The 24,777-nt window shown below is 62.1% G+C and overlaps 3 protein-coding genes and 1 pseudogene across 3 annotated transcripts; all 4 read right to left on the reverse strand.

The window, feature by feature from the left end:
• On the reverse strand, positions 1–2,651 carry LOC134414996 (serine/threonine-protein kinase pim-1-like). The gene is made up of 6 exons (XM_063150321.1): positions 2,478–2,651; positions 2,132–2,278; positions 1,450–1,816; positions 876–1,052; positions 469–551; positions 1–84 (listed from the first exon to the last, which is right to left on the reverse strand). The coding sequence occupies exons 1-6, from the start codon at positions 2,649–2,651 to the stop codon at positions 1–3; spliced, it is 1,032 nt and encodes a 343-aa protein (XP_063006391.1).
• Positions 2,652–4,866: 2,215 nt separating this feature from the next.
• LOC134415158 (serine/threonine-protein kinase pim-1-like) lies at positions 4,867–7,627 on the reverse strand. Its single transcript, XM_063150459.1, has 4 exons — positions 7,554–7,627; positions 6,872–7,238; positions 6,298–6,474; positions 4,867–5,973 (listed from the first exon to the last, which is right to left on the reverse strand). The coding sequence occupies exons 2-4, from the start codon at positions 7,215–7,217 to the stop codon at positions 5,870–5,872; spliced, it is 627 nt and encodes a 208-aa protein (XP_063006529.1). The 5' UTR covers positions 7,218–7,238; positions 7,554–7,627; the 3' UTR covers positions 4,867–5,869.
• A 2,661-nt stretch (positions 7,628–10,288) lies between these two features.
• LOC134414997 (serine/threonine-protein kinase pim-1-like) lies at positions 10,289–13,498 on the reverse strand (annotated as a pseudogene).
• Positions 13,499–16,118: 2,620 nt separating this feature from the next.
• On the reverse strand, positions 16,119–18,471 carry LOC134415159 (serine/threonine-protein kinase pim-1-like). The gene is made up of 4 exons (XM_063150460.1): positions 18,398–18,471; positions 17,716–18,082; positions 17,142–17,318; positions 16,119–16,817 (listed from the first exon to the last, which is right to left on the reverse strand). Exons 2-4 carry the CDS (start codon positions 18,059–18,061, stop codon positions 16,714–16,716), a joined length of 627 nt encoding a protein of 208 aa, XP_063006530.1. The 5' UTR covers positions 18,062–18,082; positions 18,398–18,471; the 3' UTR covers positions 16,119–16,713.
• Between the last annotated feature and the right edge of the window lie 6,306 nt (positions 18,472–24,777).

A 24,777-nucleotide genomic window follows, 5' to 3' on the forward strand; every position in this document is an offset into this window, starting at 1 on the left:
TCAACCTGAAATGACGTTCTGCTGCTTCTGGTTCTTCACAGAGCTTTGGAGAGGAGACGTCTCTGTCCCTGACACCAGCCGGCCCTTGCAATGCACACAGAGACAGTGTGTCACTTCAGGAGACACACCAAGAAGGCCCTGTCACTTTCAAAGGGCAGCTGTTGTTTCACTGTTGCATTTCTTGGCTGTGTCAAGCCCCTCCTACCCGCACTACAGCCTGCGCTTGGAGACACAAAAGGAGCATCCTGGAGGAAAGGCATGGAAAGCTTGACAAAGGCTGAGGGGAGCACTCAGATCTCCCCTTTTCCCAAGAGGTTTCTTTAGCTGAAGTTGCTGACAAGGACCAGACTTGACTAGCTGCAATGGGTTTGTTGTTGTTTTATTTCTCGGGTCCTCAGTCCTGTGTGGGATTCTGTACGTGGGTGCAGCAGGGGCTCCAGCAAGGTGTCAAAAGCGCCTGCCCTGCACCCAAGGGTGGCGCAAGATCTCCTCCAGCTGTGGCCTGTAAGCGGGGTGCTTGGTCAAGCACCAGCGGATCAGATGCTGGCACTCTGCGGAGAGAAGGCACAGACAGCGCCCGTCACTGGCAGAAGGCTCCTGCCCAGCTGCCCCCGGCACCCGCGGGGCCCCGGCCGCACTGCGTGTGCTCGGGGCTGCGCCGGCCTCCCGAGCGACCGTGCCCCGCGGGCAGAGAGCGGCACGGCGGGACACGGCCGCCTCCTTCGGCCACGCGGGCCACGCTGACCCCGTGGGCACGGGCCACCTCCTGCGGCCGGCCCTGGGGGCAGACGGACGGTGCACGGATCTGGGTGAGGGCCGCGCCGGGCTGCGCGCCGCCGGCTGCCATAGCCGGCTGCTTGGGGCCGGAGACCAACCTGGAGAGACCTGCTGCCAGAAGAAGGGCTGCCCCAGCAGGATGGCATGGTCGTCCTCAAAGGGGAGTCTCCCGCAGACCATGACGTACAGCAGCACGCCCAGGGACCAAACGGTGGCTTCATGGCCGTCGTAGCAGCCAAGGCAGACCCACTCGGGCGGGCTGTAGGCGTGCGTTCCTAGGGGAGACGGGCGGCGCTGTCCAGGCACGGGCTGCTGCCTTCCAGAGCCCAGCGCCAGGCTCCTGGCTGAGGCAGGGGCTGCACCCGCGGCCACAGCTTCCCCCCCGAGGCCACCCCGCGTCCCCCAGCCAGCTGGCCAAAGCCAAGGAACATTGTGCCAGGCAAAGAAGGCCCGTGGAGCGTCTCGAGCCCTTGCGGGCCTGCCGAGCCGGGAGGCCCGGAGCTGGCTTTTGCCGCCCCCCCTGCTGCCGGCAGGGCCGGCAGCTGGGTCCCGGGGCACTGCGTCTGCCCTGGGCCAAAGGGCAGCTGGCTGAAGGCCGCAGCCCACAGCCCAGGAGGGAGTGGGGCCCTGCAGTGCCTGGCACCGGGAGCGGGGCCCGGGCCATGGGCTCACCGGCAAAGCGCGTGTAGGCCCGCTCCTGGAGGAAGGTGCCGCAACCGAAGTCGATGAGCTTCAGGTCGCCGCTCTCCGGGTCCACGAGGAGGTTCGCCGGCTTGATGTCCCGGTGCAGGACGCCGCAGGCGGTGCAGTGCCGCACGGCCTCCAGCACCTGGACGAAAAGCCAGCGCGCCATCTCCTCGCACAGGAACTCCTGCTCCAGCAGGAGCTGCAGGAGATCCTGCCATGCCTCCGGACGCTCCAGCACCAGCACGAAGCTGTCAGGCAGCTCGAACCAGTCGAGGAGCTGGATGATGTTGTAGCAGCTGGAGCCCACCTTCTCCATCAGCACGACCTCCATGGGCACGCGGGTGCCGTCGGGCTGCGAGGAGGAGAAAATCAGTGCCTGTGGCAGGCCTGATGCTGCCCCGGGGCTGCTGCGCTGCGCCCTGCCTGGGATGCCCCCGTGCCCCCTTGCGCAGCCTCCCCGGTGCTGGGGCTTCCCCCCGCCTAGGGGATGCTTGGGGGGTGCCCCTGCCCGGCCCCGCCGCCGCTGTTTGGCACGGCCGGGCCCGCCATGCTGCGGCTTGCACGCTGAGCCCGCGCCCGCTGTCCCCGCCTCCCGCTGGCAGTCGGCGCCCCGGGATTCTCCCTGCCTGACCCGGCCCGCTCTGTCCCGCCGGCCCCGCTCCCTCACCAGCTCGTCCCACTGCAGGACGCTCTCCCGGGACACGCGTTTGATGGCCACCTGCAAGCCATGGAGAGAGGAGGGCTGAGCTCCGGCCCTGCCCCTCCCCAGCGCTGCCCCTCGTCCCACGCCCGGCCGTCGCGGCCACTCACCGGTCTCCCGTCGGAGAGGCGGATGCCCGAGAAAACGGTGCCAAAGCCACCGCTGCCCAGCTGCGGGCCCAGCTGGTACAGCTCCTGCAGCTCCTTCCTTTGCCCTGCAAAAGGCCGAGAGCAGCCATCAGCCCTGCGCCCAGGAACACCCCAGTGCCCGCGAGTGCAGCGGGCCGGGCCCCCGCGGGCCGCTCCGCTCTCACCTGCTCCCTGCTGCGCGCCGGGCAGCGGCCCCTGCTCCGCAGCCGCCGGGCTGGCGAGCGGCAGAGCCGGGCCTGGGCAGCGTGCACAGGCGGCTGCAGGAGCCCCGGGGCAGCGGGGCACGGCGGCACCGTCACTGGCCCCGGCCTCGTGGGCTGGACTCTGCCATTGACCATGGCCGGGGCTGCAGCCCGAGGCTTCTTCACCCAGGGGGGTGCCAGGAGCAGCTGCAAAGCAAGCAGGGCTTTCTGAAGCCGTGCCATCAGAGGCACAGGAAAGAGCCAGTGACCCCTGGGCTGCTCCCAGGGGCCCTGGCCTGGCCTGGCCGTGCCCTTCAAGAGCCCCGGGGCAGCCTCAGACAGCTCTTCAGGAGATCTCACCTGCTATTGGAGAGCCCTTCGTGGCAGTCGAGGGCTGTCTTGGGACAGCTTCCTGGAGATGGAGGAGCCTCCTTGATGTATCCAGGCTGGTCTCCACCACCAGGCTCGGGCTTTCTCCAGCTGGCACAAGCGGCACAGCGTCCTGGCAGCTGTGGGATGACCACTGCTGGCTCCAGGACGCTTGCTGCTTGGCCAGCTTCTCCCAAGAAGGCTCCCCTGGATCGGGCTGGGCTCCCGTTTGGACTTCTGGGCTTTCCCTGGCCACGTCAGGGGTCAGGGGTGCGCCCGCGTTGTTGAAGCCCGTGCGTCCAAGGGAGCTGGGAGACCTGTCCACGGGCCCTGCATCTTCTGCAGGCTGACAGGTCTCAGTGAGCCTCTGCGGGGGATGGAGGCTGTCAGAGATAGCAGAGGCTCCTGGCAGGATGCAGGGTCTCTGACAGCCTGATGTTCCTGCACGGATGGCTCTCCCCTGCTGTGCCATCCTTGCAGGCCTTGAGGCTCTCCCAGCGATGGAGAATCTTGCTGGGAGCAGCCTCTTGAAGGGATGGAGGCTTCGGGAGGAGCTGGAGGGGCCACAGCAGGGCAGGTGGCCTCGCTTCACCAGCTCCTCCAGTTGTTTCCACAGCGCCTGCCACATCCCCGAGTAGAGCGGCGCACGTGTCCCTCTGGGATGCCAGAGCAGCCGCATCAGCTCCTGCAGCTCCTGGGCCAGAGCCACGCAGGGGCCGCAGCTGCAGGGCCTGCCCAGGGGGCTGGCGGGAGCACGTGGCCGCTTGCGCCGAGTCGCCCGAGGCCTGGGGGCCCTGGGAGCCACAGGGGCTCCTCGGTTCCTCCGTGAGCCTCGGGGCCGGACCCCGGGGCGCTCGCTCCTCTTTGCCGTCCGTGCCCGCCGGCCCGGTGGGTGCCGGTGGCCAAGGGCCCACCAGACAGCCCCAGCGGCCAGCAGCAGGACAAGCACAGTCCCCAGGACGACGCCGTCACTCGTGGCTCCGGCACGACCCATCGCGACTGCACTGGCGGCCGCGGGTGCTGGCCCGGCTTATCCAGCGGCAGCGCAGTGATGTCACAGTGCTGCGGCCGGCACTGCCCGGGGACATCACAGCCCTTGGACATCACAGCCCGGGGACATCACAGCCCTGCCTCAGGGCAGCGCTCAGCTCCTCTGTGCCCTCAGAGCCCAGCCCGCTCCCGAGGGCAGCAGAACCGGCTCGTGGCTGGAGATGGATGTGGCCAGAGAAAGCTGCTGGCAGGGAGAACGGGAGCTCAGCCTGTGGCAAGGCATCGTTCCCTGGTGCCAGGGCTGCACCTGGAAGGGCGCTGGTGCCAGCAGCATCCAGCCCACGGCTCCCGGGACGTTGGTTCCCAGCTGGAAGCCCCCACTACTGTGTGCCTGAGAAGAGAGATCCTCCAGAGACAAAGGGAGTTGACGTTCTTCTGTCTCTGGGGAGCTCTCCTGAACTGGCTGTGGAGGGCAGGAAGAGTCTCTTGTTAGCAGTTCACTGACTTCTGCTGTGCCTCTGCTCTAAATAAATCGGGATTTGCAAGGAACGCTCATTGTGCTCCCACTGCTCTAGCTTGGACTGGGATTCAGTTTCTTTCTTCACAGTAGCTGGCACGTGTTGGGTTTGGATGGAAAGGAATGCTGTGCTCCAAACAGAGGTGCTTTGCTTTCTGCTGAGCAGGGCTTGCCCTCTTCAAGGACTTTGCAGTGTCCCTTGGTACACCAGTGCAATGTTTCCCACTGGGAAGGGAGGGATGAACGTCAAAGACAGAGGCAACAAACGCACCCTAAATTCCTTTGCCACGTCTGTGTCCTTGATTGGGAGGTGACCATCCATATTCTGGAAGGGAACATTTATTTCAAGGTTATTTCTACAATGGGGTTTTTTCTCCATTAATGTATTTAAAACCACTCTTTTTATCGTGCCCTGCATTTCCGGCCACCTTCATCTGCCTCTGAGCTTTCACAACACCAAATTTCTCCCTGCACTGGTTAGAGGCATCTGTGTATTCTTCTCCTGACCTGGATTCACAGGGCACAAAGCTTCCTTTTCCATCCCCTTTCCCAGAGACGATGCCTGTCCAGGCAAGCCAGTCTCATGCCTCACCTGCTCGGCTTCTGACATTTGGGCATCACCTGCTCTGTGCCCTTAGGAGGTGATGTTACCAAAGCGACCAGCACTGATGGACCCCAGCACCTTCAAAACCATTTTCCCCAGGGACCTTGCTTAGCAGTTCCCTGAGCAGCCTGAAGTCTGCTCTCTTCATGCTTCGAGCTGAGGCTTTGCTGGCCCTTTTCCTCTTGTCAGAGGTTTGAGCCTCCGTTCATTTGTGGCAGCTGTGGCCAAGAGGGCTCCCAATCCCCGCTTGGCCCAGGGCACCTGGGGCTCAGACGGCGGCCTGGCTCAAGGGGGGCTGAGCTGGAGAGTCCTGGGCTGTGGGGGCTCCTCCCTTACTGGGAGGAGGCTTCCTGGGGAGGAAGAAGGCTCTGGCATGAGCCACGAGGCCTGGTGCGCATTTGCCTGCTGCCGATGAGAGGGAAAGAAAGAGGAAGAGTTCATCAGGGCTCAACCTGAAATGACGTTCTGCTGCTTCTGGTTCTTCACAGAGCTTTGGAGAGGAGACGTCTCTGTCCCTGACACCAGCCAGCCCTTGCAATGCACACAGAGACAGTGTGTCACTTCAGGAGACACACCAAGAAGGCCCTGTCACTTTCAAAGGGCAGCTGTTGTTTCACTGTTGCATTTCTTGGCTGTGTCAAGCCCCTCCTACCCGCACTACAGCCTGCGCTTGGAGACACAAAAGGAGCATCCTGGAGGAAAGGCATGGAAAGCTTGACAAAGGCTGAGGGGAGCACTCAGATCTCCCCTTTTCCCAAGAGGTTTCTTTAGCTGAAGTTGCTGACAAGGACCAGACTTGACTAGCTGCAATGGGTTTGTTGTTGTTTTATTTCTCGGGTCCTCAGTCCTGTGTGGGATTCTGTACGTGGGCGCAGCAGGGGCTCCAGCAAGGTGTCAAAAGCGCCTGCCCTGCACCCAAGGGTGGCGCAAGATCTCCTCCAGCTGTGGCCTGTAAGCGGGGTGCTTGGTCAAGCACCAGCGGATCAGATGCTGGCACTCTGCGGAGAGAAGGCACAGACAGCGCCCGTCACTGGCAGAAGGCTCCTGCCCAGCTGCCCCCGGCACCCGCGGGGCCCCGGCCGCACTGCGTGTGCTCGGGGCTGCGCCGGCCTCCCGAGCGACCGTGCCCCGCGGGCAGAGAGCGGCACGGCGGGACACGGCCGCCTCCTTCGGCCACGCGGGCCACGCTGACCCCGTGGGCACGGGCCACCTCCTGCGGCCGGCCCTGGGGGCAGACGGACGGTGCACGGATCTGGGTGAGGGCCGCGCCGGGCTGCGCGCCGCCGGCTGCCATAGCCGGCTGCTTGGGGCCGGAGACCAACCTGGAGAGACCTGCTGCCAGAAGAAGGGCTGCCCCAGCAGGATGGCATGGTCGTCCTCAAAGGGGAGTCTCCCGCAGACCATGACGTACAGCAGCACGCCCAGGGACCAAACGGTGGCTTCATGGCCGTCGTAGCAGCCAAGGCAGACCCACTCGGGCGGGCTGTAGGCGTGCGTTCCTAGGGGAGACGGGCGGCGCTGTCCAGGCACGGGCTGCTGCCTTCCAGAGCCCAGCGCCAGGCTCCTGGCTGAGGCAGGGGCTGCACCCGCGGCCACACCTTCCCCCCCGAGGCCACCCCGCGTCCCCCAGCCAGCTGGCCAAAGCCAAGGAACATTGTGCCAGGCAAAGAAGGCCCGTGGAGCGTCTCGAGCCCTTGCGGGCCTGCCGAGCCGGGAGGCCCGGAGCTGGCTTTTGCCGCCCCCCCTGCTGCCGGCAGGGCCGGCAGCTGGGTCCCGGGGCACTGCGTCTGCCCTGGGCCAAAGGGCAGCTGGCTGAAGGCCGCAGCCCACAGCCCAGGAGGGAGTGGGGCCCTGCAGTGCCTGGCACCGGGAGCGGGGCCCGGGCCATGGGCTCACCGGCAAAGCGCGTGTAGGCCCGCTCCTGGAGGAAGGTGCCGCAACCGAAGTCGATGAGCTTCAGGTCGCCGCTCTCCGGGTCCACGAGGAGGTTCGCCGGCTTGATGTCCCGGTGCAGGACGCCGCAGGCGGTGCAGTGCCGCACGGCCTCCAGCACCTGGACGAAAAGCCAGCGCGCCATCTCCTCGCACAGGAACTCCTGCTCCAGCAGGAGCTGCAGGAGATCCTGCCATGCCTCCGGACGCTCCAGCACCAGCACGAAGCTGTCAGGCAGCTCGAACCAGTCGAGGAGCTGGATGATGTTGTAGCAGCTGGAGCCCACCTTCTCCATCAGCACGACCTCCATGGGCACGCGGGTGCCGTCGGGCTGCGAGGAGGAGAAAATCAGTGCCTGTGGCAGGCCTGATGCTGCCCCGGGGCTGCTGCGCTGCGCCCTGCCTGGGATGCCCCCGTGCCCCCTTGCGCAGCCTCCCCGGTGCTGGGGCTTCCCCCCGCCTAGGGGATGCTTGGGGGGTGCCCCTGCCCGGCCCCGCCGCCGCTGTTTGGCACGGCCGGGCCCGCCATGCTGCGGCTTGCACGCTGAGCCCGCGCCCGCTGTCCCCGCCTCCCGCTGGCAGTCGGCGCCCCGGGATTCTCCCTGCCTGACCCGGCCCGCTCTGTCCCGCCGGCCCCGCTCCCTCACCAGCTCGTCCCACTGCAGGACGCTCTCCCGGGACACGCGTTTGATGGCCACCTGCAAGCCATGGAGAGAGGAGGGCTGAGCTCCGGCCCTGCCCCTCCCCAGCGCTGCCCCTCGTCCCACGCCCGGCCGTCGCGGCCACTCACCGGTCTCCCGTCGGAGAGGCGGATGCCCGAGAAAACGGTGCCAAAGCCACCGCTGCCCAGCTGCGGGCCCAGCTGGTACAGCTCCTGCAGCTCCTTCCTTAGCCCTGCAAAAGGCCGAGAGCAGCCATCAGCCCTGCGCCCAGGAACACCCCAGTGCCCGCGAGGGCAGCGGGCCGGGCCCCCGCGGGCCGCTCCGCTCTCACCTGCTCCCTGCTGCGCGCCGGGCAGCGGCCCCTGCTCCGCAGCCGCCGGGCTGGCGAGCGGCAGAGCCGGGCCTGGGCAGCGCGCACAGGCGGCTGCAGGAGCCCCGGGGCAGCGGGGCACGGCGGCACCGTCACTGGCCCCGGCCTCGTGGGCTGGACTCTGCCATTGACCATGGCCGGGGCTGCAGCCCGAGGCTTCTTCACCCAGGGGGGTGCCAGGAGCAGCTGCAAAGCAAGCAGGGCTTTCTGAAGCCGTGCCATCAGAGGCACAGGAAAGAGCCAGTGACCCCTGGGCTGCTCCCAGGGGCCCTGGCCTGGCCTGGCCGTGCCCTTCAAGAGCCCCGGGGCAGCCTCAGACAGCTCTTCAGGAGATCTCACCTGCTATTGGAGAGCCCTTCGTGGCAGTCGAGGGCTGTCTTGGGACAGCTTCCTGGAGATGGAGGAGCCTCCTTGATGTATCCAGGCTGGTCTCCACCACCAGGCTCGGGCTTTCTCCAGCTGGCACAAGCGGCACAGCGTCCTGGCAGCTGTGGGATGACCACTGCTGGCTCCAGGACGCTTGCTGCTTGGCCAGCTTCTCCCAAGAAGGCTCCCCTGGATCGGGCTGGGCTCCCGTTTGGACTTCTGGGCTTTCCCTGGCCACGTCAGGGGTCAGGGGTGCGCCCGCGTTGTTGAAGCCCGTGCGTCCAAGGGAGCTGGGAGACCTGTCCACGGGCCCTGCATCTTCTGCAGGCTGACAGGTCTCAGTGAGCCTCTGCGGGGGATGGAGGCTGTCAGAGATAGCAGAGGCTCCTGGCAGGATGCAGGGTCTCTGACAGCCTGATGTTCCTGCACGGATGGCTCTCCCCTGCTGTGCCATCCTTGCAGGCCTTGAGGCTCTCCCAGCGATGGAGAATCTTGCTGGGAGCAGCCTCTTGAAGGGATGGAGGCTTCGGGAGGAGCTGGAGGGGCCACAGCAGGGCAGGTGGCCTCGCTTCACCAGCTCCTCCAGTTGTTTCCACAGCGCCTGCCACATCCCCGAGTAGAGCGGCGCACGTGTCCCTCTGGGATGCCAGAGCAGCCGCATCAGCTCCTGCAGCTCCTGGGCCAGAGCCACGCAGGGGCCGCAGCTGCAGGGCCTGCCCAGGGGGCTGGCGGGAGCACGTGGCCGCTTGCGCCGAGTCGCCCGAGGCCTGGGGGCCCTGGGAGCCACAGGGGCTCCTCGGTTCCTCCGTGAGCCTCGGGGCCGGACCCCGGGGCGCTCGCTCCTCTTTGCCGTCCGTGCCCGCCGGCCCGGTGGGTGCCGGTGGCCAAGGGCCCACCAGACAGCCCCAGCGGCCAGCAGCAGGACAAGCACAGTCCCCAGGACGACGCCGTCACTCGTGGCTCCGGCACGACCCATCGCGACTGCACTGGCGGCCGCGGGTGCTGGCCCGGCTTATCCAGCGGCAGCGCAGTGATGTCACAGTGCTGCGGCCGGCACTGCCCGGGGACATCACAGCCCTTGGACATCACAGCCCGGGGACATCACAGCCCTGCCTCAGGGCAGCGCTCAGCTCCTCTGTGCCCTCAGAGCCCAGCCCGCTCCCGAGGGCAGCAGAACCGGCTCGTGGCTGGAGATGGATGTGGCCAGAGAAAGCTGCTGGCAGGGAGAACGGGAGCTCAGCCTGTGGCAAGGCATCGTTCCCTGGTGCCAGGGCTGCACCTGGAAGGGCGCTGGTGCCAGCAGCATCCAGCCCACGGCTCCCGGGACGTTGGTTCCCAGCTGGAAGCCCCCACTACTGTGTGCCTGAGAAGAGAGATCCTCCAGAGACAAAGGGAGTTGACGTTCTTCTGTCTCTGGGGAGCTCTCCTGAACTGGCTGTGGAGGGCAGGAAGAGTCTCTTGTTAGCAGTTCACTGACTTCTGCTGTGCCTCTGCTCTAAATAAATCGGGATTTGCAAGGAACGCTCATTGTGCTCCCACTGCTCTAGCTTGGACTGGGATTCAGTTTCTTTCTTCACAGTAGCTGGCACGTGTTGGGTTTGGATGGAAAGGAATGCTGTGCTCCAAACAGAGGTGCTTTGCTTTCTGCTGAGCAGGGCTTGCCCTCTTCAAGGACTTTGCAGTGTCCCTTGGTACACCAGTGCAATGTTTCCCACTGGGAAGGGAGGGATGAACGTCAAAGACAGAGGCAACAAACGCACCCTAAATTCCTTTGCCACGTCTGTGTCCTTGATTGGGAGGTGACCATCCATATTCTGGAAGGGAACATTTATTTCAAGGTTATTTCTACAATGGGGTTTTTTCTCCATTAATGTATTTAAAACCACTCTTTTTATCGTGCCCTGCATTTCCGGCCACCTTCATCTGCCTCTGAGCTTTCACAACACCAAATTTCTCCCTGCACTGGTTAGAGGCATCTGTGTATTCTTCTCCTGACCTGGATTCACAGGGCACAAAGCTTCCTTTTCCATCCCCTTTCCCAGAGACGATGCCTGTCCAGGCAAGCCAGTCTCATGCCTCACCTGCTCGGCTTCTGACATTTGGGCATCACCTGCTCTGTGCCCTTAGGAGGTGATGTTACCAAAGCGACCAGCACTGATGGACCCCAGCACCTTCAAAACCATTTTCCCCAGGGACCTTGCTTAGCAGTTCCCTGAGCAGCCTGAAGTCTGCTCTCTTCATGCTTCGAGCTGAGGCTTTGCTGGCCCTTTTCCTCTTGTCAGAGGTTTGAGCCTCCGTTCATTTGTGGCAGCTGTGGCCAAGAGGGCTCCCAATCCCCGCTTGGCCCAGGGCACCTGGGGCTCAGACGGCGGCCTGGCTCAAGGGGGGCTGAGCTGGAGAGTCCTGGGCTGTGGGGGCTCCTCCCTTACTGGGAGGAGGCTTCCTGGGGAGGAAGAAGGCTCTGGCATGAGCCACGAGGCCTGGTGCGCATTTGCCTGCTGCCGATGAGAGGGAAAGAAAGAGGAAGAGTTCATCAGGGCTCAACCTGAAATGACGTTCTGCTGCTTCTGGTTCTTCACAGAGCTTTGGAGAGGAGACGTCTCTGTCCCTGACACCAGCCGGCCCTTGCAATGCACACAGAGACAGTGTGTCACTTCAGGAGACACACCAAGAAGGCCCTGTCACTTTCAAAGGGCAGCTGTTGTTTCACTGTTGCATTTCTTGGCTGTGTCAAGCCCCTCCTACCCGCACTACAGCCTGCGCTTGGAGACACAAAAGGAGCATCCTGGAGGAAAGGCATGGAAAGCTTGACAAAGGCTGAGGGGAGCACTCAGATCTCCCCTTTTCCCAAGAGGTTTCTTTAGCTGAAGTTGCTGACAAGGACCAGACTTGACTAGCTGCAATGGGTTTGTTGTTGTTTTATTTCTCGGGTCCTCAGTCCTGTGTGGGATTCTGTACGTGGGCGCAGCAGGGGCTCCAGCAAGGTGTCAAAAGCGCCTGCCCTGCACCCAAGGGTGGCGCAAGATCTCCTCCAGCTGTGGCCTGTAAGCGGGGTGCTTGGTCAAGCACCAGCGGATCAGATGCTGGCACTCTGCGGAGAGAAGGCACAGACAGCGCCCGTCACTGGCAGAAGGCTCCTGCCCAGCTGCCCCCGGCACCCGCGGGGCCCCGGCCGCACTGCGTGTGCTCGGGGCTGCGCCGGCCTCCCGAGCGACCGTGCCCCGCGGGCAGAGAGCGGCACGGCGGGACACGGCCGCCTCCTTCGGCCACGCGGGCCACGCTGACCCCGTGGGCACGGGCCACCTCCTGCGGCCGGCCCTGGGGGCAGACGGACGGTGCACGGATCTGGGTGAGGGCCGCGCCGGGCTGCGCGCCGCCGGCTGCCATAGCCGGCTGCTTGGGGCCGGAGACCAACCTGGAGAGACCTGCTGCCAGAAGAAGGGCTGCCCCAGCAGGATGGCATGGTCGTCCTCAAAGGGGAGTCTCCCGCAGACCATGACGTACAGCAGCACGCCCAGGGACCAAACGGTGGCTTCATGGCCGTCGTAGCAGCCAAGGCAGACCCACTCGGGCGGGCTGTAGGCGTGCGTTCCTAGGGGAGACGGGCGGCGCTGTCCAGGCACGGGCTGCTGCCTTCCAGAGCCCAGCGCCAGGCTCCTGGCTGAGGCAGGGGCTGCACCCGCGGCCACAGCTTCCCCCCCGAGGCCACCCCGCGTCCCCCAGCCAGCTGGCCAAAGCCAAGGAACATTGTGCCAGGCAAAGAAGGCCCGTGGAGCGTCTCGAGCCCTTGCGGGCCTGCCGAGCCGGGAGGCCCGGAGCTGGCTTTTGCCGCCCCCCCTGCTGCCGGCAGGGCCGGCAGCCGGGTCCCGGGGCACTGCGTCTGCCCTGGGCCAAAGGGCAGCTGGCTGAAGGCCACAGCCCACAGCCCAGGAGGGAGTGGGGCCCTGCAGTGCCTGGCACCGGGAGCGGGGCCCGGGCCATGGGCTCACCGGCAAAGCGCGTGTAGGCCCGCTCCTGGAGGAAGGTGCCGCAACCGAAGTCGATGAGCTTCAGGTCGCCGCTCTCCGGGTCCACGAGGAGGTTCGCCGGCTTGATGTCCCGGTGCAGGACGCCGCAGGCGGTGCAGTGCCGCACGGCCTCCAGCACCTGGACGAAAAGCCAGCGCGCCATCTCCTCGCACAGGAACTCCTGCTCCAGCAGGAGCTGCAGGAGATCCTGCCATGCCTCCGGACGCTCCAGCACCAGCACGAAGCTGTCAGGCAGCTCGAACCAGTCGAGGAGCTGGATGATGTTTGTAGCAGCTGGAGCCCACCTTCTCCATCAGCACGACCTCCATGGGCACGCGGGTGCCGTCGGGCTGCGAGGAGGAGAAAATCAGTGCCTGTGGCAGGCCTGATGCTGCCCCGGGGCTGCTGCGCTGCGCCCTGCCTGGGATGCCCCCGTGCCCCCTTGCGCAGCCTCCCCGGTGCTGGGGCTTCCCCCCGCCTAGGGGATGCTTGGGGGGTGCCCCTGCCCGGCCCCGCCGCCGCTGTTTGGCACGGCCAGGCCCCGCCATGCTGCGGCTTGCACGCTGAGCCCGCGCCCGCTGTCCCCGCCTCCCGCTGGCAGTCGGCGCCCCGGGATTCTCCCTGCCTGACCCGGCCCGCTCTGTCCCGCCGGCCCCGCTCCCTCACCAGCTCGTCCCACTGCAGGACGCTCTCCCGGGACACGCGTTTGATGGCCACCTGCAAGCCATGGAGAGAGGAGGGCTGAGCTCCGGCCCTGCCCCTCCCCAGCGCTTCCCCTCGTCCCACGCTCCGGCCGTCGCGGCCACTCACCGTCTCCCGTCGGAGAGGCGGATGCCCGAGAAAACGGTGCCAAAGCCACCGCTGCCCAGCTGCGGGCCCAGCTGGTACAGCTCCTGCAGCTCCTTCCTTTGCCCCTGCAAAAGGCCGAGAGCAGCCATCAGCCCTGCGCCCAGGAACACCCCAGTGCCCGCGAGTGCAGCGGGCCGGGCCCCCGCGGGCCGCTCCGCTCTCACCTGCTCCCTGCTGCGCGCCGGGCAGCGGCCCCTGCTCCGCAGCCGCCGGGCTGGCGAGCGGCAGAGCCGGGCCTGGGCAGCGCGCACAGGCGGCTGCAGGAGCCCCGGGGCAGCGGGGCACGGCGGCACCGTCACTGGCCCCGGCCTCGTGGGCTGGACTCTGCCATTGACCATGGCCGGGGCTGCAGCCCGAGGCTTCTTCACCCAGGGGGGTGCCAGGAGCAGCTGCAAAGCAAGCAGGGCTTTCTGAAGCCGTGCCATCAGAGGCACAGGAAAGAGCCAGTGACCCCTGGGCTGCTCCCAGGGGCCCTGGCCTGGCCTGGCCGTGCCCTTCAAGAGCCCCGGGGCAGCCTCAGGCAGCTCTTCAGGAGATCTCACCTGCTATTGGAGAGCCCTTCGTGGCAGTCGAGGGCTGTCTTGGGACAGCTTCCTGGAGATGGAGGAGCCTCCTTGATGTATCCAGGCTGGTCTCCACCACCAGGCTCGGGCTTTCTCCAGCTGGCACAAGCGGCACAGCGTCCTGGCAGCTGTGGGATGACCACTGCTGGCTCCAGGACGCTTGCTGCTTGGCCAGCTTCTCCCAAGAAGGCTCCCCTGGATCGGGCTGGGCTCCCGTTTGGACTTCTGGGCTTTCCCTGGCCACGTCAGGGGTCAGGGGTGCGCCCGCGTTGTTGAAGCCCGTGCGTCCAAGGGAGCTGGGAGACCTGTCCACGGGCCCTGCATCTTCTGCAGGCTGACAGGTCTCAGTGAGCCTCTGCGGGGGATGGAGGCTGTCAGAGATAGCAGAGGCTCCTGGCAGGATGCAGGGTCTCTGACAGCCTGATGTTCCTGCACGGATGGCTCTCCCCTGCTGTGCCATCCTTGCAGGCCTTGAGGCTCTCCCAGCGATGGAGAATCTTGCTGGGAGCAGCCTCTTGAAGGGATGGAGGCTTCGGGAGGAGCTGGAGGGGCCACAGCAGGGCAGGTGGCCTCGCTTCACCAGCTCCTCCAGTTGTTTCCACAGCGCCTGCCACATCCCCGAGTAGAGCGGCGCACGTGTCCCTCTGGGATGCCAGAGCAGCCGCATCAGCTCCTGCAGCTCCTGGGCCAGAGCCACGCAGGGGCCGCGCAGCTGCAGGGCCTGCCCAGGGGGCTGGCGGGAGCACGTGGCCGCTTGCGCCGAGTCGCCCGAGGCCTGGGGGCCCTGGGAGCCACAGGGGCTCCTCGGTTCCTCCGTGAGCCTCGGGGCCGGACCCCGGGGCGCTCGCTCCTCTTTGCCGTCCGCGCCCGCCGGCCCGGTGGGTGCCGGTGGCCAAGGGCCCACCAGACAGCCCCAGCGGCCAGCAGCAGGACAAGCACAGTCCCCAGGACGACGCCGTCACTCGTGGCTCCGGCACGACCCATCGCGACTGCACTGGCGGCCGCGGGTGCTGGCCCGGCTTATCCAGCGGCAGCGCAGTGATGTCACAGTGCTGCGGCCGGCACTGCCGGGGACATCACAGCCCTTGGACATCACAGCCCGGGGACATCACAGCCCTGCCTCAGGAGCTCAGCCCCTCTGTGCCCTCAGAGCCCAGCCCGCTCCCGAGGGCAGCAGAACCGGCTCGTGGCTGGAGATGGATGTGGCCAGAGAAAGCTGCTGGCAGGGAGAACGGGAGCTCAGCCTGTGGCAAGGCATCGTTCCCTGGTGCCAGGGCTGCACCTGGAAGGGCGCTGGTGCCAGCAGCATCCAGCCCACGGCTCCCGGGACGTTGGTTCCCAGCTGGAAGCCCCCACTACTGTGTGCCTGAGAAGAGAGATCCTCCAGAGACAAAGGGAGTTGACGTTCTTCTGTCTCTGGGGAGCTCTCCTGAACTGGCTGTGGAGGGCAGGAAGAGTCTCTTGTTAGCAGTTCACTGACTTCTGCTGTGCCTCTGCTCTAAATAAATCGGGATTTGCAAGGAACGCTCATTGTGCTCCCACTGCTCTAGCTTGGACTGGGATTCAGTTTCTTTCTTCACAGTAGCTGGCACGTGTTGGGTTTGGATGGAAAGGAATGCTGTGCTCCAAACAGAGGTGCTTTGCTTTCTGCTGAGCAGGGCTTGCCCTCTTCAAGGACTTTGCAGTGTCCCTTGGTACACCAGTGCAATGTTTCCCACTGGGAAGGGAGGGATGAACGTCAAAGACAGAGGCAACAAACGCACCCTAAATTCCTTTGCCACGTCTGTGTCCTTGATTGGGAGGTGACCATCCATATTCTGGAAGGGAACATTTATTTCAAGGTTATTTCTACAATGGGGTTTTTTCTCCATTAATGTATTTAAAACCACTCTTTTTATCGTGCCCTGCATTTCCGGCCACCTTCATCTGCCGCTGAGCTTTCACAACACCAAATTTCTCCCTGCACTGGTTAGAGGCATCTGTGTATTCTTCTCCTGACCTGGATTCACAGGGCACAAAGCTTCCTTTTCCATCCCCTTTCCCAGAGACGATGCCTGTCCAGGCAAGCCAGTCTCATGCCTCACCTGCTCGGCTTCTGACATTTGGGCATCACCTGCTCTGTGCCCTTAGGAGGTGATGTTACCAAAGCGACCAGCACTGATGGACCCCAGCACCTTCAAAACCATTTTCCCCAGGGACCTTGCTTAGCAGTTCCCTGAGCAGCCTGAAGTCTGCTCTCTTCATGCTTCGAGCTGAGGCTTTGCTGGCCCTTTTCCTCTTGTCAGAGGTTTGAGCCTCCATTCATTTGTGGCAGCTGTGGCCAAGAGGGCTCCCAATCCCCGCTTGGCCCAGGGCACATGGGGCTCAGACGGCGGCCTGGCTCAAGGGGGGCTGAGCTGGAGAGTCCTGGGCTGTGGGGGCTCCTCCCTTACTGGGAGGAGGCTTCCTGGGGAGGAAGAAGGCTCTGGCATGAGCCACGAGGCCTGGTGCGCATTTGCCTGCTGCCGATGAGAGGGAAAGAAAGAGGAAGAGTTCATCAGGGCTCAACCTGAAATGACGTTCTGCTGCTTCTGGTTCTTCACAGAGCTTTGGAGAGGAGACGTCTCTGTCCCTGACACCAGCCGGCCCTTGCAATGCACACAGAGACAGTGTGTCACTTCAGGAGACACACCAAGAAGGCCCTGTCACTTTCAAAGGGCAGCTGTTGTTTCACTGTTGCATTTCTTGGCTGTGTCAAGCCCCTCCTACCCGCACTACAGCCTGCGCTTGGAGACACAAAAGGAGCATCCTGGAGGAAAGGCATGGAAAGCTTGACAAAGGCTGAGGGGAGCACTCAGATCTCCCCTTTTCCCAAGAGGTTTCTTTAGCTGAAGTTGCTGACAAGGACCAGACTTGACTAGCTGCAATGGGTTTGTTGTTGTTTTATTTCTCGGGTCCTCAGTCCTGTGTGGGATTCTGTACGTGGGCGCAGCAGGGGCTCCAGCAAGGTGTCAAAAGCGCCTGCCCTGCACCCAAGGGTGGCGCAAGATCTCCTCCAGCTGTGGCCTGTAAGCGGGGTGCTTGGTCAAGCACCAGCGGATCAGATGCTGGCACTCTGCGGAGAGAAGGCACAGACAGCGCCCGTCACTGGCAGAAGGCTCCTGCCCAGCTGCCCCCGGCACCCGCGGGGCCCCGGCCGCACTGCGTGTGCTCGGGGCTGCGCCGGCCTCCCGAGCGACCGTGCCCCGCGGGCAGAGAGCGGCACGGCGGGACACGGCCGCCTCCTTCGGCCACGCGGGCCACGCTGACCCCGTGGGCACGGGCCACCTCCTGCGGCCGGCCCTGGGGGCAGACGGACGGTGCACGGATCTGGGTGAGGGCCGCGCCGGGCTGCGCGCCGCCGGCTGCCATAGCCGGCTGCTTGGGGCCGGAGACCAACCTGGAGAGACCTGCTGCCAGAAGAAGGGCTGCCCCAGCAGGATGGCATGGTCGTCCTCAAAGGGGAGTCTCCCGCAGACCATGACGTACAGCAGCACGCCCAGGGACCAAACGGTGGCTTCATGGCCGTCGTAGCAGCCAAGGCAGACCCACTCGGGCGGGCTGTAGGCGTGCGTTCCTAGGGGAGACGGGCGGCGCTGTCCAGGCACGGGCTGCTGCCTTCCAGAGCCCAGCGCCAGGCTCCTGGCTGAGGCAGGGGCTGCACCCGCGGCCACAGCTTCCCCCCCGAGGCCACCCCGCGTCCCCCAGCCAGCTGGCCAAAGCCAAGGAACATTGTGCCAGGCAAAGAAGGCCCGTGGAGCGTCTCGAGCCCTTGCGGGCCTGCCGAGCCGGGAGGCCCGGAGCTGGCTTTTGCCGCCCCCCCTGCTGCCGGCAGGGCCGGCAGCCGGGTCCCGGGGCACTGCGTCTGCCCTGGGCCAAAGGGCAGCTGGCTGAAGGCCACAGCCCACAGCCCAGGAGGGAGTGGGGCCCTGCAGTGCCTGGCACCGGGAGCGGGGCCCGGGCCATGGGCTCACCGGCAAAGCGCGTGTAGGCCCGCTCCTGGAGGAAGGTGCCGCAACCGAAGTCGATGAGCTTCAGGTCGCCGCTCTCCGGGTCCACGAGGAGGTTCGCCGGCTTGATGTCCCGGTGCAGGACGCCGCAGGCGGTGCAGTGCCGCACGGCCTCCAGCACCTGGACGAAAAGCCAGCGCGCCATCTCCTCGCACAGGAACTCCTGCTCCAGCAGGAGCTGCAGGAGATCCTGCCATGCCTCCGGACGCTCCAGCACCAGCACGAAGCTGTCAGGCAGCTCGAACCAGTCGAGGAGCTGGATGATGTTGTAGCAGCTGGAGCCCACCTTCTCCATCAGCACGACCTCCATGGGCACGCGGGTGCCGTCGGGCTGCGAGGAGGAGAAAATCAGTGCCTGTGGCAGGCCTGATGCTGCCCCGGGGCTGCTGCGCTGCGCCCTGCCTGGGATGCCCCCGTGCCCCCTTGCGCAGCCTCCCCGGTGCTGGGGCTTCCCCCCGCCTAGGGGATGCTTGGGGGGTGCCCCTGCCCGGCCCCGCCGCCGCTGTTTGGCACGGCCGGGCCCGCCATGCTGCGGCTTGCACGCTGAGCCCGCGCCCGCTGTCCCCGCCTCCCGCTGGCAGTCGGCGCCCCGGGATTCTCCCTGCCTGACCCGGCCCGCTCTGTCCCGCCGGCCCCGCTCCCTCACCAGCTCGTCCCACTGCAGGACGCTCTCCCGGGACACGCGTTTGATGGCCACCTGCAAGCCATGGAGAGAGGAGGGCTGAGCTCCGGCCCTGCCCCTCCCCAGCGCTTCCCCTCGTCCCACGCCCGGCCGTCGCGGCCACTCACCGGTCTCCCGTCGGAGAGGCGGATGCCCGAGAAAACGGTGCCAAAGCCACCGCTGCCCAGCTGCGGGCCCAGCTGGTACAGCTCCTGCAGCTCCTTCCTTTGCCCTGCAAAAGGCCGAGAGCAGCCATCAGCCCTGCGCCCAGGAACACCCCAGTGCCCGCGAGTGCAGCGGGCCGGGCCCCGCGGGCCGCTCCGCTCTCACCTGCTCCCTGCTGCGCGCCGGGCAGCGGCCCCTGCTCCGCAGCCGCCGGGCTGGCGAGCGGCAGAGCCGGGCCTGGGCAGCGCGCACAGGCGGCTGCAGGAGCCCCGGGGCAGCGGGGCACGGCGGCACCGTCACTGGCCCCGGCCTCGTGGGCTGGACTCTGCCATTGACCATGGCCGGGGCTGCAGCCCGAGGCTTCTTCACCCAGGGGGGTGCCAGGAGCAGCTGCAAAGCAAGCAGGGCTTTCTGAAGCCGTGCCATCAGAGGCACAGGAAAGAGCCAGTGACCCCTGGGCTGCTCCCAGGGGCCCTGGCCTGGCCTGGCCGTGCCCTTCAAGAGCCCCGGGGCAGCCTCAGACAGCTCTTCAGGAGATCTCACCTGCTATTGGAGAGCCCTTCGTGGCAGTCGAGGGCTGTCTTGGGACAGCTTCCTGGAGATGGAGGAGCCTCCTTGATGTATCCAGGCTGGTCTCCACCACCAGGCTCGGGCTTTCTCCAGCTGGCACAAGCGGCACAGCGTCCTGGCAGCTGTGGGATGACCACTGCTGGCTCCAGGACGCTTGCTGCTTGGCCAGCTTCTCCCAAGAAGGCTCCCCTGGATCGGGCTGGGCTCCCGTTTGGACTTCTGGGCTTTCCCTGGCCACGTCAGGGGTCAGGGGTGCGCCCGCGTTGTTGAAGCCCGTGCGTCCAAGGGAGCTGGGAGACCTGTCCACGGGCCCTGCATCTTCTGCAGGCTGACAGGTCTCAGTGAGCCTCTGCGAGGGATGGAGGCTGTCAGAAATAGCAGAGGCTCCTGGCAGGATGCAGGGTCTCTGACAGCCTGATGTTCCTGCACGGATGGCTCTCCCCTGCTGTGCCATCCTTGCAGGCCTTGAGGCTCTCCCAGCGATGGAGAATCTTGCTGGGAGCAGCCTCTTGAAGGGATGGAGGCTTCGGGAGGAGCTGGAGGGGCCACAGCAGGGCAGGTGGCCTCGCTTCACCAGCTCCTCCAGTTGTTTCCACAGCGCCTGCCACATCCCCGAGTAGAGCGGCGCACGTGTCCCTCTGGGATGCCAGAGCAGCCGCATCAGCTCCTGCAGCTCCTGGGCCAGAGCCACGCAGGGGCCGCAGCTGCAGGGCCTGCCCAGGGGGCTGGCGGGAGCACGTGGCCGCTTGCGCCGAGTCGCCCGAGGCCTGGGGGCCCTGGGAGCCACAGGGGCTCCTCGGTTCCTCCGTGAGCCTCGGGGCCGGACCCCGGGGCGCTCGCTCCTCTTTGCCGTCCGCGCCCGCCGGCCCGGTGGGTGCCGGTGGCCAAGGGCCCACCAGACAGCCCCAGCGGCCAGCAGCAGGACAAGCACAGTCCCCAGGACGACGCCGTCACTCGTGGCTCCGGCACGACCCATCGCGACTGCACTGGCGGCCGCGGGTGCTGGCCCGGCTTATCCCGCGGCAGCGCAGTGATGTCACAGTGCTGCGGCCGGCACTGCCCGGGGACATCACAGCCCTTGGACATCACAGCCCGGGGACATCACAGCCCTGCCTCAGGGCAGCGCTCAGCTCCTCTGTGCCCTCAGAGCCCAGCCCGCTCCTGAGGGCAGCAGAACCAGCTCGTGGCTGTAGCCATGATTATTTATGAAAGATGCTTCCCTTGGGATTTTTTTATCCTGCAAAACTGAGTGGCGTCAGGAACAAAATGTGAACAATAATTATCTGCTGCTGTGGGATGCAACAGGTGCATCTGTCATTGGTCTCAGGTGGCTCTTGCTAATTAATGGCCAATCACTGCCAGCTGGCTCAGACTCTTTGTCCAAGACACAAGCATTTGTTATCATTATTTCTTTTTCTATTCTTACCTAGCCTTCTGATGAGATCCTTTCTTCTGTTCTTTTAGTTTAGTTTTAATATAATATATATCATAAAATAATATATCATGCCTTCTGAAACATGGAGTCAGATCCTCATCTCTTCCCTCATCCTAAGACCCCTGTGAACACCGTCACACATGGCCAGAGAAAACTGCTGGCAGGGAGAACGGGAGCTCAGCCTGTGGCAAGGTATCGTTCCCTGGTGCCAGGGCTGCACCTGGAAGGGCGCTGGTGCCAGCAGCATCCAGCCCACGGCTCCCGGGACGTTGGTTCCCAGCTGGAAGCCCCCACTACTGTGTGCCTGAGAAGAGAGATCCTCCAGAGACAAAGGGAGTTGACGTTCCTCTGTCTGTGGGGAGCTCTCCTGAACTGGCTGTGGAGGGCAGGAAGAGTTTCTTGTTAGCAGCTCTCTGACTTCTGCTGTGCCTCTGCTCTAAATAAATCGGGATTTGCAAGGAGCACTCATCGTGCTCCCACTGCCCTGGCTTGGACTGGGATTCAGTTTCTTTCTTCACAGTAGCTGGCACGTGTTGGGTTTGGTCTAGGAGACATCCTGCACCATTCATAATTTTAGGAGGCAGAAGGCCGCTCATGGTCACAGCCCCTGGGTGGGCTGCAAGTCCCTGGACACGAACACTGGCCCTTTTCTATAGGAAACAAGACTCACCCCCAGTTTTTTGATGTCAGTTTGCAGGAGACATTTGGCACTCCCAGGGCTGCCTGAGTTGTACATGGTGGCATGTTCAGTCTGGGAGAAATCCTGCACCGTTGGGAATTTCAGGAGGTGACAGCCCACTCAGGGCCACATGCTCCTGGACATGAATGCCGGCCCTTTTCCCTATCAAACAAATCTCACCCCCCCAGTGTTTTGATGTCATTTCGCAGGAGACCTTTGGCACTCCAAGGACAGCCTGAGTTCTTGGTTGCGGCAGCTTTGGTCTGGGAGAAATCTTGCCCCATGCAACTTTAGGAGCCAAACACATAGGTAAAAAAAGAATTCAAGGTCATCTTTAATTGCTTTAATATTTTAAATCCTGACCTAATTTTGACAAGATTTTAATCTTTCTGAAATTCCCTCAAGGAAGACTTGTATGTGTGTAGTGCAGTTTACAGGAAAGCTGCCAGAGTCATTTGTTTTGTGTGTTAGAAAGAATGTGGTAGGACACATGGTAGGAGAGGAAAGCTCAAAACCCTGGCAGCATGCTGTTGTTGATATTCTTTGATGTATGTTAAACCCAAAAACTGTTTTGTCCCTGTCGCTGTTTTTGGCCAGATTAAAATTACAGGGCTGGGCTCAGAGAGAGAGAAAAAAAATATAAGAGTGCACACAGCTGAAAGTAAAAAGCATAGCAACAATGTGTGTTGTGCAGTTTAAGACTGTAGGGGAAAAAGTGATGCCCAGCACTCTTTTTTGTTCTAGAACTTTTTTAATGGTGGCAGCAGTTACTGAACTGAGAAGGAATTTGCATAAACTCTTCACTGTCCATTTGAAATGCTTAATTCACACAATAATCAAGGGGCAGTATGAATTCCTCTCCAGTTGTATGTAATATCAACTTATTTCACTTTTGAAGACGCTAGCTACAAAATTTAAAATATCACACAAAAGCCGTGTACACAGAATGGGCAAGAGGAGAAAGCTGTTGCTGGCTTCACCTTTCCCTCACTCCCCTTGAACTGCACCACACACATTGGTGTTATGTGCTTTTCTTCTCAGCAGCATATTCTATCTTGTAGAAATGATATTTAAAATTTAAACCATCCAGCAAGTGCTCCCACAAACAAGATCCTGGAACAAAATGACTTATGTAGGCATCTCCTTCCTTTCCCAGTCCTTAATGTGCTCACATAACACAGCATTATTCACTTTCCTCTCAGGTTTATGTACACCCACATTTCTTCTCTCTCACCAATGCAGGATCTGAAAAGCAACCACCCCCTTTACTGATCCCACACTAAGGGTGCCAGGACTTGTTGGCTTTTACCTTCCTGATGCCACTGTCCTGGAGTGACTGGTCACAGAGTGAGCCGAGCTACGGCCCACGAGGGGGAGCTTGTCACCTCTTCAGACCTGCAGGAGGGTTTATTGATTAATATTGTTCAATATTCATGCTGGTGAATGCTTTGCCTGTTAAATAAACAGGTTTTTTCCACTTTTCTCCAAGGAAATCTTTTCCCAAATCAGCTGGGGGAAGGGCCACTTGGATTTGCTTTCTAGAGGGACCCCAATTCAGAGGTCTCCTCCAAAATGTGCCCCAAACCAGGACAGCTGCCTTTCAATAGCTCTGCTAGATGACAGGGTGCACTTACCAAAGAAGTAAATGTATCATGGTATTTTTAAACCACAAAATATGCAGATCCAACGTGGAAAAAGTCTCGTCACTGTTCTCCAACAATGTTCGAGGATGGAAAGATTTCACTGACATTACTTTTATTTTCAAACATGTATTTGAATATGAAGTGGCACACATCTTTACTTCTGTCCTTCTCTCTCTTGTGTGAGAGCAATCCTTGAATATACTGTTGTAAGCCAAAACCTAATTTTTGGCAGGCCTTTGAAAAGTTCAGGAAGTTTTTTTCCATGGGAAGGAAAGCATGCAATGCCAGTGTTTCAGGTGGAGGTTATAGGCTGCCCAGGGAGCTGATATCAGGAGACTTTCTGTCCTACCACCTTTCATGTGGGGTCTATTTATTTGTGAGATCTTTATTGCTAGCAGTATCTAAATGTTGGTGGTGAGCTCTTGCCAGAGAACATAATTTCCACTCTTTGGGAAGGAAAGCACTTCCCTTTGGTGTTTCTGGTGCAAGGTGCAGTCTACCAAACAGAAAAAAGCAAAACAGGGCAAGGTAAGGGTAGGCAAGGCAATGAGAGTCATGGAAGAAAGCAAGGCAAGGCAAAGACAGGAAAAAAGAGGCAGGAAAGCCAAGGTGAAGTGTGATTGACTATGGCAAAGCAAGAAGAGGAGTGGTGGGAAGGGCAAGGGAAGGACGTGGAGGTGTAAGTAAGGAAATGCAAGGTTCAGATGGGAAAGGCAAGGCAAAGGAAGGGCAGACAAAGCTGAGCAAGGCCAGGGTCAAAAGCTGTAAGCAAGTCAAGGCAGGAGATGGGCATGCAAGGCAATGAAGTGCAAGGGAGAGGTAAGAGGCCAAGGCAATTCTAGGGCTGGCTTTTCAGGAAAGGAAAGGTAATAAAAGCTGACAGGGAAAACACCATAAAATTATGTCAAAGGAGGAAAAGGGGTGTTCCTCTGGAAGGGTGACATGGCTGACAGGCAGGCCGAGGTGCCTTCAAATCAACACACGCAGCATGGGCAACAAACAGGAGGAGCTGGAAGCCACTCTGCTGCTAGAAAGTTATCTGCTGCATTGCTGGAACTTGGTGGGATGAACCCCATGACTGGAGTGTCACCACTGATAGCCACAGCCTGCTCAGCAGAAAAGGAGAGGAAGGAGAGGTGGAGGATTGCCCTCTACATCAAGAAGTGGATTCTATGTGAGGAGCTGTCTTTGAAGAACAGCCATGAGCAAGGCAAAGGCCTGCAGGTAACAATCAGTGCCCAAGGCAGCAAAGGAACCTTGTGGTTGGTATCTACTACAGGCTGCCCGATGAAGGGGATCCCATTGACAAAGGCTTCTTTCTAATGCCACAGGAAGCATTGTGCTCTCAGGCTTTTGTCCTGCTGGAGAGCTTCAACCACTGTGCAGTGGAGATCCTTTCTTGACAGATGACTAGAACAGAGTTTCAGTGACCTTTTCAGTTAAGGCGTGTCATATGCAAAGAAATGTTGCTTTTGGCACCACTGGAAATTAATGTCAGCTGTAGATATGAGAAGCTCACAAGTCTCTTGCTCACTGAATATTCTGAAAGACATCAGAATGTCTTCAGCAAGATTTAGGACGAGATGCAAAGAGCCACATCTCTTTTCTGGTTCATTTTGTGGCCACAATTTCACTTCTTTTGATTCTTAACATGGATATTCTTAAACCCTACGTTGTCATCATTTGGTCAGCTCATGAGGTTTTTTCTTTTTAAAATTGTATTTTCTCAAGGCAGAGAAATTGCAACTATTTACTGTCGGTTTCTCGGCTGTTTAGGTGGCCTGGAAAGGCCCAGGGTGGCCTTGGACAGCCCGGCGCTTCAAAGGACGAGGAGAGACTTCTGATCTTTTCTCGGTCTCGGTGTTTATTAATT

This window comes from Melospiza melodia, chromosome 2, assembly GCF_035770615.1.
Source record: "Melospiza melodia melodia isolate bMelMel2 chromosome 2, bMelMel2.pri, whole genome shotgun sequence".
NCBI classification, from domain to species: Eukaryota; Metazoa; Chordata; class Aves; order Passeriformes; family Passerellidae; genus Melospiza; species Melospiza melodia.